This window comes from Drosophila obscura, unplaced genomic scaffold, assembly GCF_018151105.1.
Source record: "Drosophila obscura isolate BZ-5 IFL unplaced genomic scaffold, ASM1815110v1 contig_73, whole genome shotgun sequence".
Classification (NCBI taxonomy): Eukaryota; Metazoa; Arthropoda; class Insecta; order Diptera; family Drosophilidae; genus Drosophila; species Drosophila obscura.
In genome coordinates this window covers 4,926,749-4,948,900 of record NW_024542865.1, presented here as the reverse complement: position 1 = coordinate 4,948,900, position 22,152 = coordinate 4,926,749, and the positions used below count along the sequence as shown (strand labels likewise).

Below are 22,152 nucleotides of genomic sequence, written 5' to 3'. Positions count from 1 at the left end.
TGCGTAAATTCATAATATCCAAAGCTCAAAGCTCATTAAATTAATCGACTTTTGCTGGACTTCTGTTGGTACATTTGCACTGCATGAACTGAACCACAAAAAATATCACCCACCAAACATATATATCGATATTTTGATTATCTATATTTAACATCTCTAGCAGAGAGTGGCTCCGTTTTTCGATAGACTATAGAGTATCGATAGAGAACGTAGTTTCGAAGTGCGCACCATATCAATATATATATTTTTTTTGACTGCGTTTATACACAAGTGCGAGATAATTTACAGCAATCATAGATATTTTGCTGAAGTGACTGTGTCTGTTTCCCCCATTCTGTGATTGTGTGTCTCTGTGTACATATATTAGCAAATAAATAAAAATTAGCACAACAAAAGCTGAAAAGGAAAACACACACCACACACACACGTACGCACCCCGTCACGCGGATAAACCTTTCCACAAAACGCTGTAAGCGAAGAGAAGAATTAAGAAGCGAACCATGTCCGCCGCCGACGTTGAGACGCAGCCGCAGCAGGAGACGACAAACGGCAGCAGCAAATTCGATGTTCCCGAGATAGAACTGATCATCAAGGTGCGTTTTCTTCTGCTCATATTTACTTTCATATGCACATAAATGCACACATGTGTGTGCATGTATTTAGCTGGGTTTTCATTTAAATTTGCAAAAAAAAAAAGTCAAAAAAATTTCCATGCCACAAAGTGAAAATGCAGCGCTGTCAGGCGTCAGCAATAGCAGCAGCGTCGGCAGCGCGAATGCAAAAGCAAACAAAGACAAAATGAACGGTGTATCAAGGTGTTTTTGAATGAGGTGTGATGGAAATCTCGCCCCCCGCTCTGCCAAGTACATACATATGTTTATGCCCAAATGTGGCTCGCTGTCCTTTTGGGGTACGCTGCTGACTGAAACAATTCAATGCAAAATGGGTAAACTATTGTAAGAGTGCTCTTTGGCAATGCGTCACTTTGAATAAATACACCTTGAAACTGCTGTTTCTGGCCACTACTGTTTCTCCCTCTGCTCTGCTCTTCTGCTTCTTCATCTTCTATGGGTTTGAGTGTTTGTTTGTGGTGTGTGTGTGTGTGTGTGTGTCACATGAAACAGAATTGTATATTCATTATGTCCATTTCATTTCTTCTTTTGGGTTTTATTTGCCTTTTGCCAGAGTCAGCAGCGCGCCCAGACCCAGACCCAGAGCTTCTCCCCCTTTATCATCAGCCATCTCTTGCACGCCCCCCCCTTTTGTATGAGTGTTGTTTTTTTTTTTGTGGTTTCTAAGCATCGCCAAAACCGGTTTCCTTCTCTCCCTATCATCGGCACTCACACACACACACATACACCATGGCCTTTCCTGTGGAGATGTGTATACGCGTGTGTAAGTGTGGAAGTCTGCAACTGTGGATCGTAACGTATTTCTGTGCGGTTCTATTCTTATCTGCCTTCTTCCAAAACTCTTAATCATACTTCCCATTTGCGCCAATTGCTCAACTCATTGCTGACACAAGACCCAAAGACGGTTCTGGATTCTCCAACCACTTGGAACAGGAGGTTCTGTTTTTATCTTTGACTGATTTCTAAATTTCTTGGGGGCATACGTCATGCCCTCATGGGGCCCATGGGGCTCGTATTATTTGCCAAAGTAATTTGTGGTTGTTTTCGGAACACACTTTGGCATTGTTGATTCTATTGGTAAAAGCCCTCTCTGCGGCCCGCTCCTCTTCCGCCAACCTACAACCATCCATCAGACCATCCCACGCCACAGGGCCGCACCTCTCTCTCGAAAAGTCTTATAGTGCATGACTAATTCTGCTCCATGAGGTCCGAAACCCAGCCCTAGTTCCAGTTCCAGTCCCTGCCCCAATCCAATGAGCAATAGCCCCCCCACTCCCTTTTCCTGTTGCCAGAGAAAGTGGATGCGAAGCGCGCACCTGTTGACGGTTGACTCTAGACTGGGAGGAGGCTTAGCACTTTTCCCAGCCAGCATCCGAGAAGCATCTTTGACATAACCAACACGAAAAGCGCATTGGCACATGGAAAAGCCATTTCCATTTACAGCAAAAAGCAAAAAATCAGAAAAAAATAAAAGTGAAAGTTCAATTTCAGAGCGGGAAGGAAAGCAGTGGAAGCAGCAGCACCAGCAGCACTCGGAGCTGTTGTTGGGGGTTTGGGGTGATGGTGTGTGGCATGCCTCTCTGTTCCGCGCGTGCAGGCAACAAACAAACACAAATGGTTTTGTTGTTTCCACAGAGGGACAAAGCGCGCGCAGGGGGCGCGGTAAGGGGAAAGCAGCTAACAAAACAATCATTGAACGCTAAACAGGTTTTTCTCGTGTGCAGTTTTCCGCCAAGCTCCCCTTCCCTCCCCTTTGAGGCAAAGTCTTCTCGTGCAGAGTTCGGAAATGGAGTTGGAGTCGCAGTCGGAGTCGGAGTCATCGCCCACGCGAGATCTCAAGAGATGCCCCAAATTGGCATCGAATCAAAACAAAAGAAACAGCCAACAGCAAGGGGTGGGCTAGGGGGGGTGGGCATATTTCCCTTGGCTAAACGATTCCGATTTGAAACGATCCTTTCTTATACAGTACATACATATATATTTGTATATGTATGTGAGAGTATGTTTTCACGATCCACTTAAACTAATTTAAGGCCTTTTTTTGTTGAGGGGGCGCCCCTTATAAACGCCAACAACGCCAACAATTGTCCAAGTTGAGGAAAATGCGCTTCTTTGTTGCCACTTAAAGCGAAGAGAGAAACTGAAGCTGTTGCTGTTGCATGCCATACAGCGGAGGTCAATGCAGTGGGGGTAGTGCCGAAATTAAAAACCTAACAAAAAGCATATTTAAAATGAATGAATCACAAACATTCATTCATTCTATTGTTGCTAATTTAAGACAAAATGCCATATCCAGAAACTTACTAGAACTGCACTAGAATGTTGACCACAGTTGTATGCGGTACCCAATTCAGTGTGTGTGGTGTGTGTGTTGTGTGTGTGTCCATGCTGAGTTGACAGTTGAACCAACTGATTTGTTGTCTTCTTCACGCTTCCACGTGCTGTCTGTCAGTCAATGCAGTACACACATCTATATGTAAATATGCAATGCATATGCATGTGCATGTGTGTGTGTTCGAGTGTGCAGAAAACACGCAAATATTTACCATGAATCACATTGTTTCCTCCTCATACTCCGCCTTCCCTTCGCCTTTGCTTAGTCTTAACTGTTGTTTGCTGCTGCTGCTGCTTCTCCCTCACTTCCACTTCCCACCTGGACAGATTCTGCCTTTCCTTCATAGGTTCCGCTTTACAGCCCCGCCCCGTCCCGCCACCCATTGACAGTTGATCTGTTCTATTTTGCTGCTGTGGATGGCGTGTGGATTTCATTGACAAATGGCTGTTATTGTTATACCCTTTGCGGGGAGGGTAAGCCAGGGTATGTCCATATTGCAAAGGTGTTTGTAACGCAGTGAATTAAACTTAATTAAACTTTAATTCTAAGCGAATTTGATACAAATCCAACTATTAAATCATATAAAACGATTGAGTATAAACTCTCCGCTTTCGCGGTTCCATGATTTTCTGGTGTCTGCTGTCTGCCGTCTCCCATTTACCTCTTTTGTAGTTTCGTGAATTATGTATTTATTTTGGTAAATTACTCGGACGGACGCCTTTCGTTGCTGTGGCTGGAAACCTATTAGGTCGGGCGGGGAAAAGGTCTGGAATGTGTTCTACAAATTGATTACCGCTCAAGCCTTCATAAATAAAAGTGGGGGAGGGGTGGGCGGAAAGACCCAATTAGCCCATTACCAATTCGTGGGGCGGAAGATATTTATGCAAGTGTGAAACTCACGTTTAAAGCACACCCAAAGCAAATATCAGGCATGGCATGCACACCCCCACCTTACCCGCGCCGTTCGCCCCTGGGCTCACCACTTAGTGTTGATTATATATATACAGTTTTTTTTTTGTATTATTTTGGCCATTACTTCATCACGGAGGCTTCCGCCCGTGCTTGATAAGATATCAAAATATATGTATGTGCATATGTGTGTATGCCACATGTGCTTGTATGTGGCCCAAAAAAGAATCGGTGAAATCGGTAGAATCATCGGCGTTGTGGCATATGAGGAAAAGCTCTCCTGACATGTATGTACCCCCCGCACCCCCTGTAGCCCCCCACTCCCATTCGCACTCCCATCCCCAACCCCAACCCCATCCCCATTGAGGATCGTCATCATCTGAAATCGGAATGATTGCGTTCTGCAGCTGTCGTCGAACCGGTTCCAAAAATAACGCCACGCGGAGGCAGCGGCAGACAGGCAGGGAGGGGGCGGTGGTGCCCGGTGCCCGCCAACAACTATTTAATTTCATTTTCGTTTTATTTATGATTTGTTGTTGCTGTGTTTCTGTTGTTGGCCCAAAGCTAACCAATTCCTTTTTATTTTATTTGACTTGACTTTAGTTTTTTTTATTTTTATTTTCCTGCTATGGTTGTTTTTATCTTATCGCTGCACAAATTTACAATTGAAAGGAATACAAAGCGACATTACTGCCAGCGATCAATATAATGGGAATTGTGTGCTTGAGAGCGGAGGAGACAGGGGGGACAGATACAGCGACAGCAGCGCCAGGCGACCCTATCATGCAGATTTGTTCTGCGCCCAGTTGGATGATACATTTATGCTATTTTTATTTATTTATAATAGCCGAACAGAGTAACGAGTAATCAGACCTCCAACCCTATCGTAGCAAGTTATTTTAGATAGCATTAAATATGTTGCAATTCGTGAGAAACATATACATATGTACATAGATAGCATATAGAGAGCACATAATATGGGGGGATTGGTTTTGGAAAAAAAAGAGAGAGCTTGACAGGGCATACATATATCTAGTATGCAATGGTTTAGAATGTATTACTTAATCGGATGTACAGTGTACTCCCCCTTTTTTGTTTTTAAATATCTGTTAAGTTGCTTTAAAACGGGTGATCTCGGGGAATTGTTATATTGTTTGAATTAATTACTAATAATAATAATATTAATAATATTATTAATAATATTATTATTATTACTAATAATTACTAATAATACAAAAAAGACAAAACTTAGGTGCAGAATAATATGTGTCTTAGCTGGAGCAACGTGGGCCCTTCCAAGCAGACCTAGTAATATTATTTGCAACTCAACTGTGTGTGTGTGTGTGTGTGAACCCGAACCCACATCGTAAATACATACATATGTACACATATCCATAATTTATGTATTTGCAAGTTTTTATTGCCAAGAGGTGCCCCTCCTCTGAGGGTGTGTGTGTGTGTGTGGATTTTGTTTGTGGATTTTATTAGCTAGAAGTGCCCATATATGTACATACATAAGTGTGCGTGCGTGTGTGGATGTGCATGTGAATGGCACTTGACATTTGCTAACTGCTTTTGGTGTTGTTTTTCTGTTGCCGTCTCTTCTCTGTTTCTCTCTCTCGTCATTTCTATTTTGAAAGCGTCAAATTGCAGCAGCAGCAACAGCAGCAACCCGCAAGATTGCCCGATCGACTGTCTGACTGTCTGACTGACTGACTGACCTTTGCCGTTGCCGTTGCCACACATTTATTGTACAATTTGCGATTTTTGCAATTCATATTGCCAACACTGAACTGATGAAGAAAACGCCATAGCCAAAGCCAAAGCCAAAGCAAATGGCAAATGAGGCTAAAAGAAGATACAATACAGCAAATGTAATCCGGGTCATTCGGGAATGTACTATGGCTGGGGACGAGACTGTTGTGTGTGTTGTGTGTTGTCTGTGTGCGTGCTTAATGGTACATGCGTACGTGTGTGTGTGGTGTCGTATCCAGCAGCAAAAGCACAGTTAATAACATACTCTCCACTCCAGTCGGCTTTGTTAACATAAATAGAAAGAAAATAATGAAAAATAAGCACCGTTTAAGCACCAAAGCGAAATTGATACGAGCAACAACAACAACAAAAAAACAACTAAAAATAATAACCATCGCTTGCTGCGCTCTCCCACAACGCCATTGTGTTGTTGTGGTTGATTATGCTGCTGGGGGCCTGGGGGGGGGCATGTGGGTGTCTGTGGGTCTGTGGCCTATTAAGCCATTAACACACAGGGCAAATGCTAATTAACTACAAAGATAATAGCAAATTATTATTTAATTGTTTGGGAATTCAGGCGTGCAAAGTTTTTGGTCGGAGCTCAGCTAATGCGCTAACTATTATCGAGTTGAATTGATTAATTTTCGGACAGAATGATTATAGATTACAGCTTTAGTTTAATCGATTGCATCCTCAACCGCTTTTCAGCGCATACAAAACTTTGAATCTGTTGGTTTATTCGTTCGTTCTGTTGTTGTTGCTGTTATTGGTTTTGTTCTCCAGTCAACTGACTGACTGACTGACTGCTGTGTAAAAGGCAAACAAGAATGCCGAATGCCGAATGCTGAATGCTTATCTAACGCACACATTGATTGCCATTGAAGTTAAGCCGGCTGTCGACAGCAACGGCAACGGCTACAGCAACAGCAACAACGGGAAAGGCAAAGGCAAAGGCAAAGGCAGTGGTGGCAATCGACAACTAAACCTCTCGCTCTCGCTCTGATGTGCTGATGATGATGTCATCGTCGTCATTTGATGAACATGTGTTGCCGCTGACTGCCTTTTTCTGCTGCTGCTGCTGCTGCTGCTGGCCTGGCCTGGCCTTGGCAGTGCACTGATGCAGACAGAATAGGACTGAGGCAAGGGGCTCTGGGTCTGAGCCCAAAACTCCACTTCCTGCCGGCAAAGAGCCTGCTCCGCCTCTGCCTCTGCCTCCGCCTCCAATTACTCATTCTTGCTGGCAGCGTCAAAGCTCTGATCATGATGGGGTGGGTGATGATGTCACATGACTGAAATTATGCTGGAAACTTTTATTTGATTTATTTATCGGTAATTGGCGGCACGCGAAGCCACCGACCGACCGACCCACCCACCGACCGAACTTATTATTATGCAAGCTAAATTTGCTCATTAGGCAGACAGCCGACAGCTGATTGCCGGAAAAACATTTGACCCACATTAATGTTAATTTTTCGGCCATTTTTCCCGCACAGGCCTCCACCATCGATGGACGCCGCAAGGGTGCCTGCCTGTTCTGTCAGGAGTACTTCATGGATCTGTATCTGCTGGCCGAGCTGAAGACAATCAGCCTGAAGGTGACCACAGTGGATATGCAGAAGCCGCCGCCAGATTTTCGCACCAATTTCGAGGCGACACATCCGCCCATTCTGATTGACAATGGCCTGGCCATACTGGAGAATGAGAAGATCGAGCGTCACATTATGAAGAACATACCCGGCGGCTATAATCTGTTCGTGCAGGACAAGGAGGTGGCCACACTGATCGAGAATCTGTATGTGAAGTTGAAGCTGATGCTGGTGAAGAAGGACGATGCCAAGAACAATGCCCTCATGTCGCACCTCAAGAAGATCAACGATCATTTGGCCAATCGCAACACACGCTTCCTCACGGGCGACACCATGTGCTGCTTCGACTGTGAGCTGATGCCACGTCTCCAGCACATTCGTGTGGCTGGCAAATACTTTGTGGACTTTGAGATACCCGTAAGTGAATGTGACAAAATGCAGCATTATAATTAATGCCAATCCTAATGATTTGCTCCCCTTCCACACACTTCCAGACACACTTGACAGCGCTGTGGCGTTACATGTATCACATGTATCAGCTGGATGCCTTCACACAATCGTGCCCGGCCGACCAGGACATTATCAATCACTACAAGCTGCAACAGGTGGGGTCATTCGATTTTTCCCCCTTTTTTCTGTTTACTAATTGGAGCAATCTTTCCATTTCCGAATTTGCAGAGTCTCAAAATGAAGAAGCACGAGGAGCTGGAGACGCCCACGTTTACCACATCCATTCCAATTGATATTTCGGAGTAAATTTCCTATTAAAGCAGCAGCCCCACACCCCAACACCCCAACAACACAACACCCACCCCCCCAAAACAATACATCAAACAATATTTTGGACAACTTTACAATTAAACCCGCGATGTGTACACCAATCGAATGTAGCGACAACCAGGACTAATAAATTATTGTATACTACAACCATTGATATACATAACTATCCACGCATATAATCTATACTATAAATATACTATACATATACACACACCTATACACCTATACTCGTGTATTGCGAGTAAATAGCAAAAGCATAACAAAGTGTTCTTTAGCAGCCGCGTTGCCTTTCTTCAGCTATGATTGATTAAAACACAACACCCCCCGCCCCCACTCCCAACCCCGCCTCGCGCCCATTCACGGTCTGCGGCGGTGTATTTTTGTTTAATTAATTAATGAACTACATATTTGTATTTGACATACAAATAACCATATACATACATAAATATATACAATATATTAAACGATAGCTCGCAATTAATGGTTCATCCAATGGCATTGTATAGGCCACAACAACACCACCACCACCACACCCCCACCCGGTCTTGGCCCATACATATATATTTTTTTTATTCGATTTAACTTTAAACTTTTGTATTCAGCAAAGGAGCTTTTAATTAATTTTTTTTTTTTGTGCGTGTGTAATAAGAGAAAAAAATTTGCATTTTTTGTTTTTTGTTTTGTTTCTTGCTCCCTGGCGTCCGTTGCCATTTTGTTCGCTTTTAATTTGTATTTTAATATTTTATAACATAAAAAAAGAAAGAAAAAAAAAACACACAAAAGGCAAATGAAAAAAGGAAGATGAGGAAATGAAGAGTATTTTTTGTATTTAAGAGAAAATTAAAAATAAACAAAAAAAAAAAAAAACGAAACACAAAAAAGACAAAAACAAATGATGTTATATTTATGTAGCTTTAAAATTTTTAATTTAATTTTTAAATTTACTTTATAAGTGCCAGCACGAATCTGGGATGCAATGAAGAATGCAATCAAACAGATCGTTCTTCTCAATCCTAAATCTTCCAATCACGTAGTTGATTCATGGCTAGACGTGCTTCAACTCTGAACTTTGCTACGGCCAAAATCAAAGAATTAGGTTGGCAGCAGAGAATCTTAAACTATAGAATTTTATTTCATTTAATGAAAATAATCTAATGGATGGATACTGCAGCACTCACGTTGCCAGTCACATCCACCACTCCATCACACGGTTTGTGCTGTCCGAAAGAAGAGGGAAATGAGCTTAGGGAGCTGCACAATTTGTTCAAAGGCCTAGATATATGTTGGCCCAGTGAATGTCATGGGCCATGGGACGGATCAGAAGGAGCCAGCTGGTTGGATAACATGGCATCATCTACGTACATACTCGATTGCAATTGTAGCCAATTCATTAACAGTAGATAATGTAAAAATCAACAACAGCTTTATTAAATTTTACAAAAAAAGCTTTTCACATAACAGCACACACTGAACACGAGCTCTTTGGCGACTGATCATCCCAACTCGAATCAAATTGAGTGGAACGCCCGAGTCTGATTTGCCCAACTAGCTGGCCATTGATGGGTCCGAATGATGATGCCCTGGTTTCGGGGGAATTTTGAAGGGACGCACAAATTTGATATTCGTCTTGAGGGAGTCGGGCAGAAGGCTGGGCGGCAGCAGACAGTGCAGAAAGAGGTGGGTCAGGTAGCCAGTGATGCCCCAGATGCGGTACTGATCGACCACGAAGACGGGACCACTGTAGCCGCTGCGGAATTGCGTGTGTCGCGCCGCCTTGGGTGCCATCAGTGTGTGGAGCGGTATGCAGAAGACTTCCTCCACCTCCTCCCAGTTCAGGCGCAGCTCAGAGATGTGAAAGTCGGCCACAACGCCGACCACAGGCACAATGGCAGAGGTACGGGGCAAATATAGGGGCCTTGCCTCCCCCCACACCTGGATGCGTTCGCGAGGCAGCCCAATTTCCTCTTCCGTTTCGCGCAGCGCACAGTCCACATAGCTTGCATCGCTTTCGTCCCGTTTGCCGCCCGGAAAGGAGATCTGGAAGCTGTGGCTACGCAAGTGGCGGGAGCGGCGCGTATAAAGCAGCGAGATCTCGTCCCTGAAAGGAGTAAAAGAACGGCTTACGTGGTTGGAGTCACACACCTCCGGACGGGTACACATACACACGTCTGTGCCGCCACTTACGTGCCCCGTTCCTGGCAAAGAGCAATGAGCACGGAGGCCGACAGATTTTCTCGCCCATTGGGTGTCAAGGATTTTGGTCGGGGAAAGGCCGGCAGATTGCGCATCTTCTCCATGCAGCGCTTCTGCTGCTCTGGCGACAGAAGGGCCGCATAGTCGTCGGGGGTTAACAGCTGGGAATCGGTTCGTTCGGTGGCAACAGTCGCTGAGGCGCTAAGATGGCACATTGTTGTCCTCAACAGACGTTGCATGCGCTGGCGCGCCAAGTGTGCAGTGGCCAATGACATAATATTTATTGGTGTCTTGCAAACAAATAATTTTCGGCAAAGTTTGTTTAAACAAAACCAAAAATGATGTAAACAATATAGCAGCTGCAAAATCATCGATACATCGCATTGGCTCACTATCGATAGACTGCTCAATATTTCCGAATAACGTAAATCTGATTATGATTTAATTTAGATTAATTTAAAGCAAATATATACCAACGACTCAGTTAATTATTCAGCTTTTATGTTGTTAGCTAAGATGGATATTTAGTTATTTTATACAGTTAAATACAATGGCTTACATACCCTCTTTGAGTGCATGGATACGGATACGAGACGATCATGGCACTGATGTGGGTGGCTACTGACACTAACCACTAACCATACAGTATATAGATGTTCCAGTTCATACAACGAAAGGGGCGCAGCTGAGCTTGCAGCGTACGTTCCCAGGTCTTCGGCTCTGGGATTGACCGCGTTCGGCTCATGACGTGACACGAGCCGGCGGACAGCAAGCATGTATGTGTGTACGTGTAACACTCCAAAATATATGATTGTATGCATAGTAATTATATGTTTTTAGCTGCTGAAACTGATTTTGTAAAAATTAATGTAAAAATGGTAATAAAAATTAAAAAAAAATCAAAAAAAATGTGTTTCAATTGCTCATTGACAAAAGCTGACTGATATGAAACGAAAAAATTCATATTGCTCACTGACAAAAGCTGACTGATATGAAACGAAAAATTCGTATTGCTCACTGACAAAAGCTGACTGATATGAAACGAAAAATATAATTGCTCACTGACAAAAGCTGACAGATATGTAACGAAAAATAATAATTGCTCACTGTCAAAAGCTGACTGATATGAAACGAAAAAATATAATTGCTCGCTGACAAAAGCTGACTGATATGACACGAAAAATAATAATTGCTCGCTGACAGAAGCTAACTGATATGAGACGAAAAAATTATAATTGCTCGCTGACAAAAGCTGACTGATATGAAACGAAAAATTGTATTGCTCGCTGACAAAAGCTGACTGATATGAAACGAAAATTATAATTGCTCACTGACAAAAGCTGACTGATATGAAACGAAAAATAATAATTGCTCACTGTCAAAAGCTGACTGATATGAAACGAAAAAATTTGAATTGCTCACTGACAAAAGCTGACTGATATGAAACAAAAAAAATTAAATTTGCTCGCTGACAAAAGCTGACTGATATGAAAAAATTGTAAATGCTCCCTGACAAAAGCTGACTGATATGAAACGAAAAATTCTAATTGCTTGCTGACAATAGCTTTCTGATATGAAACGAAAAATTGTAATGGCTCGCTGACAAAAGCTGACTGCTTCACTGTGGCGGAAACAATCGATTCCTGTGTCCGCCTTCGATACCTGCATCGCAACGGCAAATTTACTGTGTTTCCGTTGCCCCTCGATGCAACTCTGATACCCATGATCTTGAATGACAAGGCGACTTCTACTGCAAGTCCTGAAACAATTCTGCACAAGCACCCAAGGAACTAGAGCCGTAAGAGTAAACGTCGCAATGCCTTGGAAGGGAATGACACCGAAGAGGAAGGATCCCGAAAATGGAAACTAAAGTTAAGTAAATAACCCATCAAAATTAAAGGTTTACTTCAAAATGCGTTGAAAATTTCTTAGGCAAGGGGTTGGCGAGGGTGTACCTGTACCTGAACCGAAACCTGCTATAGAATTGTGCTCAAATTTTGTTATTGTGTATAAATGTAGTTTATTTGTTGTTCCTTTTTTGTTTGTTGTATTCTGTCACGTGTTAAATATTAATAAATAAATTGCATTAAGTAGTATACGATTAGTGTTTGGTTTTAGAAGTTAGTTAGAGGCGCAGTAGCAGAGAGTTGTAGACGTTTCCTTGGCGATGCTGTTTCCCAAGTAGCTTTCGAAATTTATTCATCAAATTTGCCGTCTGTCTTGTGGCTTGTGTGTTTGTTTGTTTGTGTGTTGCAAAAATATTGCGCCTGCGCTTCCGAATGGCGATCAGAAGTATATATATATATATTGTATGTATATATAAATATTATTAACTTGCATTTATTTTTATTTTGTTTTATTTTTGTTTTTACCTGCACTTGAAATATTTAGAATATTTTTTAGTCATTTCCATTTAGATTAATAACATACGTACGTACATATGTATGTATGTATGTCTATATGTGGATTTCAATATTAGCTTTTTGTTCATTTGCTGTTTGCTTTGTTCATCTTTGTCTTCCTCTTTATCTTCATTGATTTTAAATATGCAAAAATAAGCTCTCTCTCTGTCTCTCGCTATTCTCTTCTCGCTGCTGCCACTCGCTCTCGTTATCATTGATGTGAGATCCTGTGCTCATTCCTTTCTTATATATGTATCCTCTCGCTTAACAGAAACTAGACAATGCTGAAATTATTGTTCTTCGTATTACTTTTGCTTTTTTGCTTATTGTTTTCGATTCATCTTTACATCAAATACAAATACAATTACTCCTATGCAAAGCGTACATACATACATATACATTAACATATACATATATATATATGCATGCAACTCGTGTGTATGGCAATAATTCGATTGATCGAGAAGTGTGCTTGATTTCTTGTACATATACAGATAGTAGAATACAGAATCTTAAACATTCGCTTAACTTTGACGCTCTTAAATGCATTTTTTTTTTTTTTTTTTTTTTTATTTTATTATTTTGTAGTGTTATTTTTGCGGGTTTTGTGGTTGTTGCAGGCATGCATGGCTTTGGTTACTAAATGCTATGCTATAAATATAATTATGATATCTCCGGTATTGCAATAATAATCCATAACGGCTCTCTATACAATAAAAATTCAACGAAATCTCAGCTTATCGCGTACATTACATATTCCCTTATAGCGTATTTCTTTTTTGGCATAAAGTGTTTTTTGTTTTGTTTTGTTTCCTTTTCATCGAAATTATAAATGTAGTTAAAAAAATAATATTAAATACGGTAAGCCTTGGGGTTCATTTACATGGAAATCATACATATCGTAGGCTAATAAATTAATTGCTTGCCAAGTAAATTCAATCGAATGCTTAAACTATTGTTCTACCTGTGGGGAGGGAGGGGTGTGTTTTGGGTTGGGTGGAGGGGTGGACACAAGAGACAGTAGGTTGGTTAAGTACTTTACAATTTGAGTACTTTGCTGAACAGTGTACATAGCCACTGAGTAGCACTCACACACACCCATCCATCCGCTCATCCACGCACGCACGCACGCACGCACACACTCTCTCTCTCTCTCAAAATTCAGTCTTTTTAATATACAAAAAAGGGGGAAACGATCAATGCGAACGGGAACGGAAGGGAAGCCAAGCAACCAAAGAGCAAACATTAACTGAGACTGATTCAAATGTTGTAGTTCGATCCATTCCATCGGCTTCAACAATGCTCGGGCTCGGGCTCGGATTCATCGATTTACATCGAAAGTTAATCGATTTTGCATTGTTTCGTTTCACAGAGGCATCAAATATGATTTGCATTGCTGCTTTAAAGCTGCTCAACTTCGAAGTTGATCAATTCTGAGCTCGCTCATCAATTAAGAGTTCGATTTGGGATCGATTCTAGGTGCAGTTTATCGCTCCGATCGATTCCACACAGTTGCGGCTCCTCCTGCCAATTGACGAGCCATCGAGTGCATTTACAGGTTTTACAGTGCTTCCAACGGAGTGCGGGAGGGGGGGCGGAGCAAGTCGTGTGTGAGCAGTTACATATTTTTATATATAGATTGGCGTCTCTTGGCCAGTGAGCAAACGAAACATGGACGTGGGCATGGTCTTCATCAGGATCTAAAGAAAATAGAAAAATGCATCCAATTAATGAGACGAAGAAAATGGGAAATGAAGCCTTCCGCTTACCTCGCCCACAGAGGATGACAAGAGCTTGACAATGGTATCGTGGGGCACGGCCACCACACTCTGATTGTTAATCTCGATGATGCGATGACCCACACGGACACCGCCACGCTCGGCGATTCCACCGCGCAGCAGACTGCAGATCTATGAAATGAATCGCCCATTGAGTATATGAAAGGGAAGGGATTGTGCTCGTGCACTTACCACGCCATTCTGGACACTGAAACCCAACTGGAAGAGGGCCTTGGGCCGCAGTATCTTCACCTCGACGACGGGGGGACAGGGCACAACGGTGAACTTGACGGCAGTTTGATTCTTGGCATTGCGTATGTAGCTCTGGCAGGTGGAGAGCGGCAGACCGACCAGGCTCATGCCATTGATGGCTATCAGCTGGTCGCCAATGTTCAGCTGGCCGCAACGGGCAGCTGCCCCGGTGGACATTAGATTGGCAATCACGACCGTGGGCAGCATAGAGCCCCAGCCGGACTCGACGATGACAACGCCAAGGATTTCGCCCTTGGCCTTGGGCACGACAACCTCCTTCTGCAGTTCCTTCTTGGCGAATATCTCGAGCTCGTCGCCGAAGATCTCCTGGCTGTTGAGCACCTCCTGGTAGTCCATCTCCTTGGCCAGGTTCTCGTTCTCGATGCCATTGGCCTTGAGGAACTCCATGTAGGCCACCTGGAAGGCCTGGCCAATCGACTGGGCTATGAACTGAGCCTCATCGCTCTCGAACACATGGCAGATCATCTTCGGCGTGCGATTGTGCTTGCTGTGAAGCACCTGCGAGGGCTCCTTTGGTGGCGAGCAGTCAGCTGCCTCGCCGCTCGTGGCCGCTGCCATCGAATTGGAGACATCTCCGAGCGTATTTGGACCGGGGCTGGGATTTGAATCGCCCAAACTGTTGGGCACGAACCGGCGACGGGCCATCAGCACCACCAGATCCCCGATGTCGGCTATGTAGGAAATGGTGCGCAGGGCATGATCCATCATGATCTCCTTGAGGTCTGTGTTTAGCACCATTATCTTCTCGGTTGATATGAACAGATCCACCTCCGTGCTCGGCTGGCTCTCGCCCTCGGGTGCCTACAGCAAGAAAACAGAGAGAACAATGCCATGAATATCTGTGCTCATTTTGGGCACAACGATTGAGTGGGGATTAACAATCGAAACGATTCTCTTACCAAAGCCTATTCAAAGGGAATGCGCAGCAGGGAACGAGAAAAGCGAACGAGAAAGTTTAGACACGAGACACACATTTAGCATTAAAGCAGTAGATAGCCTAACATTTGGGTAGGTTGGAGCTGGGGCTGCAGCTGGCACTACGTGGGTGGTGGGGGGTTGTTGATCACTCTGTCTGCAACACTCACCTTAATCCGTGAGACAGCCTCTTCGGCCTGCATCATTCGCGTGGATTTGGTTGGCTGGCCCTCGCACACGAGCTGCGTCGATCCCAGATATTTGGCTCGGAAGAGCACGCCCTCAATGAGCACTTTGGGTTCCAATAGACCTGAAGCACAGAAGGCAGAAACATGCACAAACGTTTATTAGATATGGGGCATATATGGGTGCATATGCATGTGTACATTGAGGCAAGCGAATGCATGCATTGGAGACATGAAACGTTAAGGCAGTGGCAGAGGATACTGGTCCCTGGCTCCTAACGATTGTCCTGCACCCGTCTGCACATCAATCTACCGTCTCCTCAATGGGGAAAACAAAGGATAACTCCTATCTATCTACATATATATCACTTCAGTAGCTAATGCTGAGACTGAGCTTAAACACGTCTACAACGACGCCCTTCGATAAGTTTCTAAATTAAGGAAAATATTACATATTTAATTTAAATTTAAATTTTAAATAAATATTTAATTTAAGTTTTAAATAAATATTTAATTTAAATTTTAAATAAATATTTAATTTAAATGTATTTTAAATTTTAATTAAATATTTTTATATTTAAAAAAAATATATTTCATATTTTATTTGAATGTTAAGTAATAGTGGTTATATTTATATTCATAAATATGGTCCGTATTGAAGAGGCTTTTCAATACACCTATTTGTGTTTCTTAAATTTTAATCAAAGTAAAAATAGTTTTAAACCATTTTAATTTAATTATGATTGTGTTTCTTTTGTGTATTACGCCCTTTTTTGGTCTGAGTCTGGGCTAGATATATGTTGGAGCTATATAAAAAGTAATTATCTATCTGTGATATATGCAGAAAAAGAAACGAAAAACCCTGCAATTCGCTAGAGTTATTCATCTAGCATTATGATCCCTGCCATACAATCTATAATCTATAATCCAGATCTGCTTATAATAAATATTAAGCTTAAGCCTGCTGCTGCTGCCTTATCGCTTCGTAAGCCACAGTAAAACCAGAGAGATAGAATGAGAGAGAAATGGTACATGGCACAGACAGAGAGAGGTAGAGGTAGAGGCGGACAGTGTGAAAGAGCAGTAGACAGAGACACTTACATGACACACAACACACACATCACAAATAAATGGGTGGAAAAAAGTGTGCGGATTGCAGCGTGAAATGTTAAATATTAAATTTAGGATATTCGAGAGACAGAGAGAGAGAGAGAGAGATATCAGTAAAAATGGAACCACAAACAACAGCGGCAGAGTACACGAGGGGGCGCCACTCACCCTCCTTGTTGCGCGACTTGGCGGCCTTCTTGTCGCCATTCGCCGAGTCCTTGAGCGACTTAATGGATCCCGTCGGACTCTTGGTGAACTGCAGCTTCTCCGGTGAGCCGCTGATCGTTATGTCCGCCGTGCCCACAATCTGGCAAATGTCCGGCGAATTGGGCGTCAGGGAGGTGCCGATACCCTGCCGTATGGTCGCCGTCGAATAGGTCTGCGGCTTGGGATTATTGTTGTCAATGCAGCCGCCATTGAGATGTCCATTGCTGGCTATTTCCGTTCCCTCGTTGGCATTGCTATCTGGCGCCTGGGGCTGCGCGCATAAATTTCAATCGAGAATTAGTTATAGGCATACACCCCCGGACCCGCTCGGGTTGCCTCACCTGATCGGAAAAAAAGTCCTGCTCCTCGTGGCGCTGCTGGCCCAGCAATCGATCCGTTTCCAGATCGGTATCCGGCTCCTCCTCCAGCGCCGCTGTGGCTGTGACTGGCGTTGCTGTTGCCGCCGCACATTTGCGCGGCACCCACACGGGGGATTCCGGTTCGGTTGGCAGCACTTCGTCGCAAAACTTGAGCTTATCCGGCTGCGTCTTGGCCCGCTGCAGGGCCGTGCGTATCTCCTTCATGGCCTCCTGGATCTCCACTGCCGCAGTGGCCGACTGCTGGACGGCACTGCCACTGCCACTGCCACTGCCTGCTGCATAGACAGCTCCATAATGAGATTGCTCAATGGGGCAGCAATCGCTATCCACTGCTGCTGCTGCTGTTGCTGCCGCTGCTGTGACCGCCTGCTCGGCATGCATGGATTCGTGGCTGTTCGTGTCTGGCAGTTCAATCTGCGGCGGTGTGCAGGCAGTGTCACAAATAACAGGCAGTGGCGGTGGCGGTGGCATTGGCATTGGCAGCGAGGCAAAGTCACTTATCAGCGCCGATTGTGAGGCATCGGTTGTGACAGTCGCCAGGCTGGCACTATTATTATATTCGTTCTCCAATCGTTCACCATTTATCGGCCCATTTGCATTGCCATTGTGCTCGTGGACGGGCTGTTGTTGCTGTTGAGGCTGCTGTTGCTGCTGCTGCGGCTGCTGCTGTTGTGTCTTGTCACAAATAACAGATACATTGTTCTCCGTATCGGAGGCATGGCCGCTACTAAGGCCATCCTCCAGCACGGGCATGCTCGTGTACAGCTTGCCATAGTCTGTGGGGCAGTTGATGTCATTCGACAGGCTATCCAGATCGCCGCAATTCGAATCGTAATCCGTTGTCTCCGGCGACAGGGTAAAGTTGCGCGAATGTCGTCGCAGATTTGCCTCCAGTTCGGTGTCCGCCAGATCGCCGCTGCTGCGACTATTCGAATCGATATACAGCTCAATATCGTTGTGCTGCTCCTGATACACAGTCGGCACACAGACGTTGTGTTCACTGGGTGGCTGCTGCTGTGGAAATAAAATGTTTTAATTGCCAGAGTCAGTTGGGCAGTCTCAGTGGAGCAGCGTCTCGTCTCGTCTCGTCTCACCTGCTTCTTGCTGGGCGAACGATGAACCATATAAAGCTCTTCTTTGGGTATCCTAGCCAGCCGCTGGCCAATGTATGCCTGCTCCATGGGTGTCGTTGCCGGATATTCCTGCTGATGCTGCTGTTGTTGCTGCTGCTGCTGCTATGCAGGAGGTTAAGGAAACTTGCTGTATTAAGAGGAATCCTTGGCTTCTAATCGTTGGATCTACTCACCGTATTGGGCACTTCATCGCCGCTCTCTGTGGTGTAGTCCGCGAAACGTTTCTCATCATCGGGATTGGCCTTGAAGAACTCCTCCAGCACCTTGCGCGTCTCCGAGAACTCGTACAAATAATCGAATGCTGGTGTTTTCTCTCTCTCTCTTGCCGCTGCCATCCTGCTGCTGTCCTCTTCGTGATCGATCAGATCTATCAGATTGCCCGACGATGCCTTGCCGGCCACATTGCTGTTGCCCCCGCCGCCGCCACCGCTTGTGGTGGGCGAGACGCGCTGTGGAAAGCCTGGCGGACGTTTGCGTGAGCCGCTGTTCAATGCGGCGCTCGCGGCCACCGCCGCTGCCGCCGGCTGGTTGCCAAAGCGTCGTGGCGATCCCTCGTACTCGGCTATGGGCAGCTGGCCAATCATTTTGGTCACCTTCAGTATGTCCTCCTGGCTGTCTGAGCGCATCGCCGGGACGGCCTTGTTCATCCAGTTGGTGTCGATGTCGTCAAAGACAACAATTTCGCCATCCCTCAGGCACTGACCATCGGCCTTGCCCACATCCGTTGGCGAGCCAGGACTGGCACGACCCTGCCACAGAAAGAATAGTAAATTCTTTATTAGTAAATTCATTCATTAGTAAATCGTGTTGCCAAAAAAGGGTACTGCCATGGAGACTTGGAGTATCTTTTCCTTTAGCAAAAGCAGCGGCTGATTCCCAGTGGCTATTAAATGTATCTTAAAACTATTCCTTTGGACACTCTGGCAGGACTACAGATTCGTTTAACATGTATCGAGCACCCAACGGCAAGGGGAGCCCCAATCATGGTCAGTATCTCTGGGTACATTGCAAATCTGCATGCAAATAGGAGGACAAGCAACGTGCAATGGTATTCTGTATCCCCACCCCAAGGATAGCAGCAGGAGGCTCCTCCTGTGTGTGTGGGAAACTAATTTGATGCCTCTACAAATATTTACAAGATCATCATTGAAAGTCTATGCAAAGGCGTGTTGAAACGCCATCGAAAATCTACAATATTCGGCATACATAAAAGGGTACCGCAAAGAGGCGAAAAAAGGCAAAGCGCAGAATGGGATATAATCGAAAAGAAGTTTAAGAGCGAACAGAGAGAACATGGTGTATATGGTAATAATTATTATGGTGCACTTTTCTGCATGAAATTTGACATCCCTTTCAAGGTTAGAAAAGACCCAAGAGGAATCTAGTGGCAGCCTTGCGCTGTGCGGAGAGACGCACAGGATAGTTGGCCCACAAGCAGCTTATTATGGAGTGGACAGAGTGGAGGCCAGAGACAGAGTAAAAGCTTCCCTGCTCTACCCTTTTTGGATTCTAAAATATGGATTTTTCCCCGAAGGAAAAGGTAATTCAATTAAATTCTTACACAACGAATTTTCTTACCTGTGGCAGGGATGATTCGTGGGCATCGAACTGGCTGCCCGGACTGCGACCGACACGAATCTGATGGAGATGCGGCCGCTGGTAGTAGTAGGAGGAGGCCATCTGTCCGCCAGTTTCCCCATAGCCCATGGACAACTGTCCCGGCGACTGGCCCTGCATCGGTGCGTACGGCAGCTCGGTATTCAGGTCTGGTGAGTTGAGCACTGTGCTGGCGGGCGTCACATTCGGACTGCGCGTTCGCATCTCCCACACGTAGCGCTCCTGCTGCAGCGACTGCAGCTGCGGCTGTCCAAAGTTCATTTGCATCGGATTGGCCATCGAATCGTTGCTGCCGTCGCTGCAGGAATTTGAGTTCATGGCCTGCATAGGGTTGGAGGAGGGCTAGATACGCTGGATGGTACGCTGGTTTGCTGCTGCAACCACAGCTGTATGGATGGATTTGGACTGGAACTGCAACTGAAACTGAATCTATGGATGCTCCGCTCCGTCTGGGCTTACTGCTCTAGTGCTGCGTCCGCTGCTGTTGCTGCTGCTTCTGCTGCTGCTGCTGACATGTCTCGTTCTGAGTAGATACTGCCTAAGGGAGAGAGATAAAGGTGGGCATTAGTTGGCTCGATGATCTAACGGATGAATCACTGCAACTGTAAATGCAGCAGCCACAGCCACAGCCCCAGCCCCAGCAAGGGACAGGTTGTTGCTGGCCAGAGAGAAATCAATGCTGGGGGTTGCACTGCTTGCTGGCTTGCTGGCTGACTGGCTGGCTGATGCTGCCAATTAACCCAATAACAAGGCCCGCGAATCGTGTCATCAAGGGACACACTAGCTGCTGTAGCCTTCATGTGTCCCCCTCCCTTTCGCACTCGCTATCTATCAGTGGGTGTGTGTGTGTGTGTGATTGCGCACGTAAACTTGGCCTCCAAAAATGTTCCGCGCAGGCAAAACAAACTCGAAAGTGCAGGAAACGCAGGAGGCTGGGCTGGCTACCAGACACAACAACAAAGCCACCCACCCACTATCCGCCGTAGGTGATTTTGTTGGCTGGTTGGGTAGGGGGGGTGGATATGTTGCAGGCTGTGTGTCTCGCCTTTGTTTTCGATTGTTTGGCACGGCACGGACGTTACTTCACCACAAACACTCACACACACACACACACATTTGGGTGTGTGTAGGGTAGGGTGTGTGTGCGTGTGTGTACATCAGCGAATTGATGCCTTTGCGCGCCTGTGTAGTTGTCGATGCGTGGTGTGTGTGTGTGTATTGCCATGGCATTGTTAAAAATCAATAGATTTTGCTGGTTATTTTCTTCTTTCTTTTTTTCTGCAGCTAGTTCTTCCTGTTTCCATGAGTGGAAGAACGCCAGAGGCAGAGACAGTCGCCGCCGCAGACTCCCGCACGCCACCCCCCGGACAACAACAACAACAAATGTAGCAACGGTAAATGACACGGTCAAGCGAACGAACGGCGGTAAAGAATCACATGCGAATGCCCGAGCGACAGCAGCATCAGGACACCATCAAGCACAACAACACCTGTCGCTAATTTACCATTTAATATTGTTTCGTGACCGCGGATGTATCGGAAATAACGGGGGAACCGTGGGAAACAACAAAAAAAAACTCTCAATGTGACCGCGGACTTATCGATAAGATATACCCGCCTGAATCTCAAAAATATACCGAAATATACCGTAAGTATACCGAGGAAAAATAGGAATTAACACACCTAAGCCCGCTTTATTTAAACAGGTCAACAACTTGACTAAACCGCGGAAAATATTACTGTTTGTGTACGCTCCTTGTAGCTCCATCCTTCCTTTTTACTTACAAAACATTTATGGCTACGATATTTTTAACCTGTACTGCGTTAAAGCTCTTCAAGCTTCATTATTTTTTAGTGTTTCTATTTGAATACCCACTGGTCGACAATGGGTTAATCGTTCTCTGTCGGCATATTCGATACATAGCGCTAGCCCAACTATCGATGAGCTCGCAACAGCAACGC

The 22,152-nt window shown here is 44.9% G+C and overlaps 3 protein-coding genes across 4 annotated transcripts; 1 reads left to right on the top strand and 2 right to left on the bottom strand.

Moving 5' to 3' along the window:
* The first annotated feature begins 183 nt into the window (after positions 1 to 183).
* Positions 184 to 8,848, top strand: LOC111065238 (chloride intracellular channel exc-4). The gene is made up of 4 exons (XM_022353295.2): positions 184 to 593; positions 7,125 to 7,634; positions 7,712 to 7,822; positions 7,896 to 8,848. Exons 1-4 carry the CDS (start codon positions 501 to 503, stop codon positions 7,971 to 7,973), a joined length of 792 nt encoding a protein of 263 aa, XP_022208987.1. The 5' UTR covers positions 184 to 500; the 3' UTR covers positions 7,974 to 8,848.
* Positions 8,849 to 9,403: 555 nt separating this feature from the next.
* On the bottom strand, positions 9,404 to 10,620 carry LOC111065271 (nucleoside diphosphate-linked moiety X motif 8). Of its 2 annotated transcripts, none has more exons than XM_022353357.2 (2): positions 10,182 to 10,620; positions 9,404 to 10,095 (listed from the first exon to the last, which is right to left on the bottom strand). In XM_022353357.2, the coding sequence occupies exons 1-2, from the start codon at positions 10,559 to 10,561 to the stop codon at positions 9,543 to 9,545; spliced, it is 933 nt and encodes a 310-aa protein (XP_022209049.2). In that variant the 5' UTR covers positions 10,562 to 10,620; the 3' UTR covers positions 9,404 to 9,542. The 2 variants fall into 2 exon arrangements, with proteins under 2 accessions (XP_022209049.2, XP_022209051.2); XM_022353359.2 differs by having other exon boundaries at positions 10,160 to 10,327.
* Positions 10,621 to 12,555: 1,935 nt separating this feature from the next.
* Positions 12,556 to 21,792, bottom strand: LOC111065272. Its single transcript, XM_041595474.1, has 10 exons — positions 21,696 to 21,792; positions 20,152 to 20,728; positions 18,747 to 19,322; positions 18,535 to 18,651; positions 17,402 to 18,454; positions 17,022 to 17,331; positions 15,729 to 15,868; positions 14,563 to 15,444; positions 14,362 to 14,502; positions 12,556 to 14,292 (listed from the first exon to the last, which is right to left on the bottom strand). The coding sequence occupies exons 2-10, from the start codon at positions 20,515 to 20,517 to the stop codon at positions 14,221 to 14,223; spliced, it is 3,657 nt and encodes a 1,218-aa protein (XP_041451408.1). The 5' UTR covers positions 20,518 to 20,728; positions 21,696 to 21,792; the 3' UTR covers positions 12,556 to 14,220.
* Between the last annotated feature and the right edge of the window lie 360 nt (positions 21,793 to 22,152).

Excerpts from the sequence above, each read along its gene's own strand:
- LOC111065272 (XM_041595474.1), bottom strand. The coding sequence starts at position 20,517 with ATGCAGGCCATGAACTCAAATTCCTGCAGCGACGGCAGCAACGATTCG. Across the intron at positions 18,652-18,746 it reads GCGATGAAGTGCCCAATACG|CATCAGCAGGAATATCCGGC; the intron begins GTGAGTAGATCC and ends CAACAACAGCAG. Across the intron at positions 14,503-14,562 it reads TCAGTGTCCAGAATGGCGTG|ATCTGCAGTCTGCTGCGCGG; the intron begins GTAAGTGCACGA and ends TTCATTTCATAG.
- LOC111065271 (XM_022353357.2), bottom strand. The coding sequence starts at position 10,561 with ATGATTTTGCAGCTGCTATATTGTTTACATCATTTTTGGTTTTGTTTA. Across the intron at positions 10,096-10,181 it reads CTTTGCCAGGAACGGGGCAC|GGACGAGATCTCGCTGCTTT; the intron begins GTAAGTGGCGGC and ends TACTCCTTTCAG.
- LOC111065238 (XM_022353295.2), top strand. The coding sequence starts at position 501 with ATGTCCGCCGCCGACGTTGAGACGCAGCCGCAGCAGGAGACGACAAAC. Across the intron at positions 594-7,124 it reads AGATAGAACTGATCATCAAG|GCCTCCACCATCGATGGACG; the intron begins GTGCGTTTTCTT and ends TTTCCCGCACAG. Across the intron at positions 7,635-7,711 it reads TTGTGGACTTTGAGATACCC|ACACACTTGACAGCGCTGTG; the intron begins GTAAGTGAATGT and ends ACACACTTCCAG.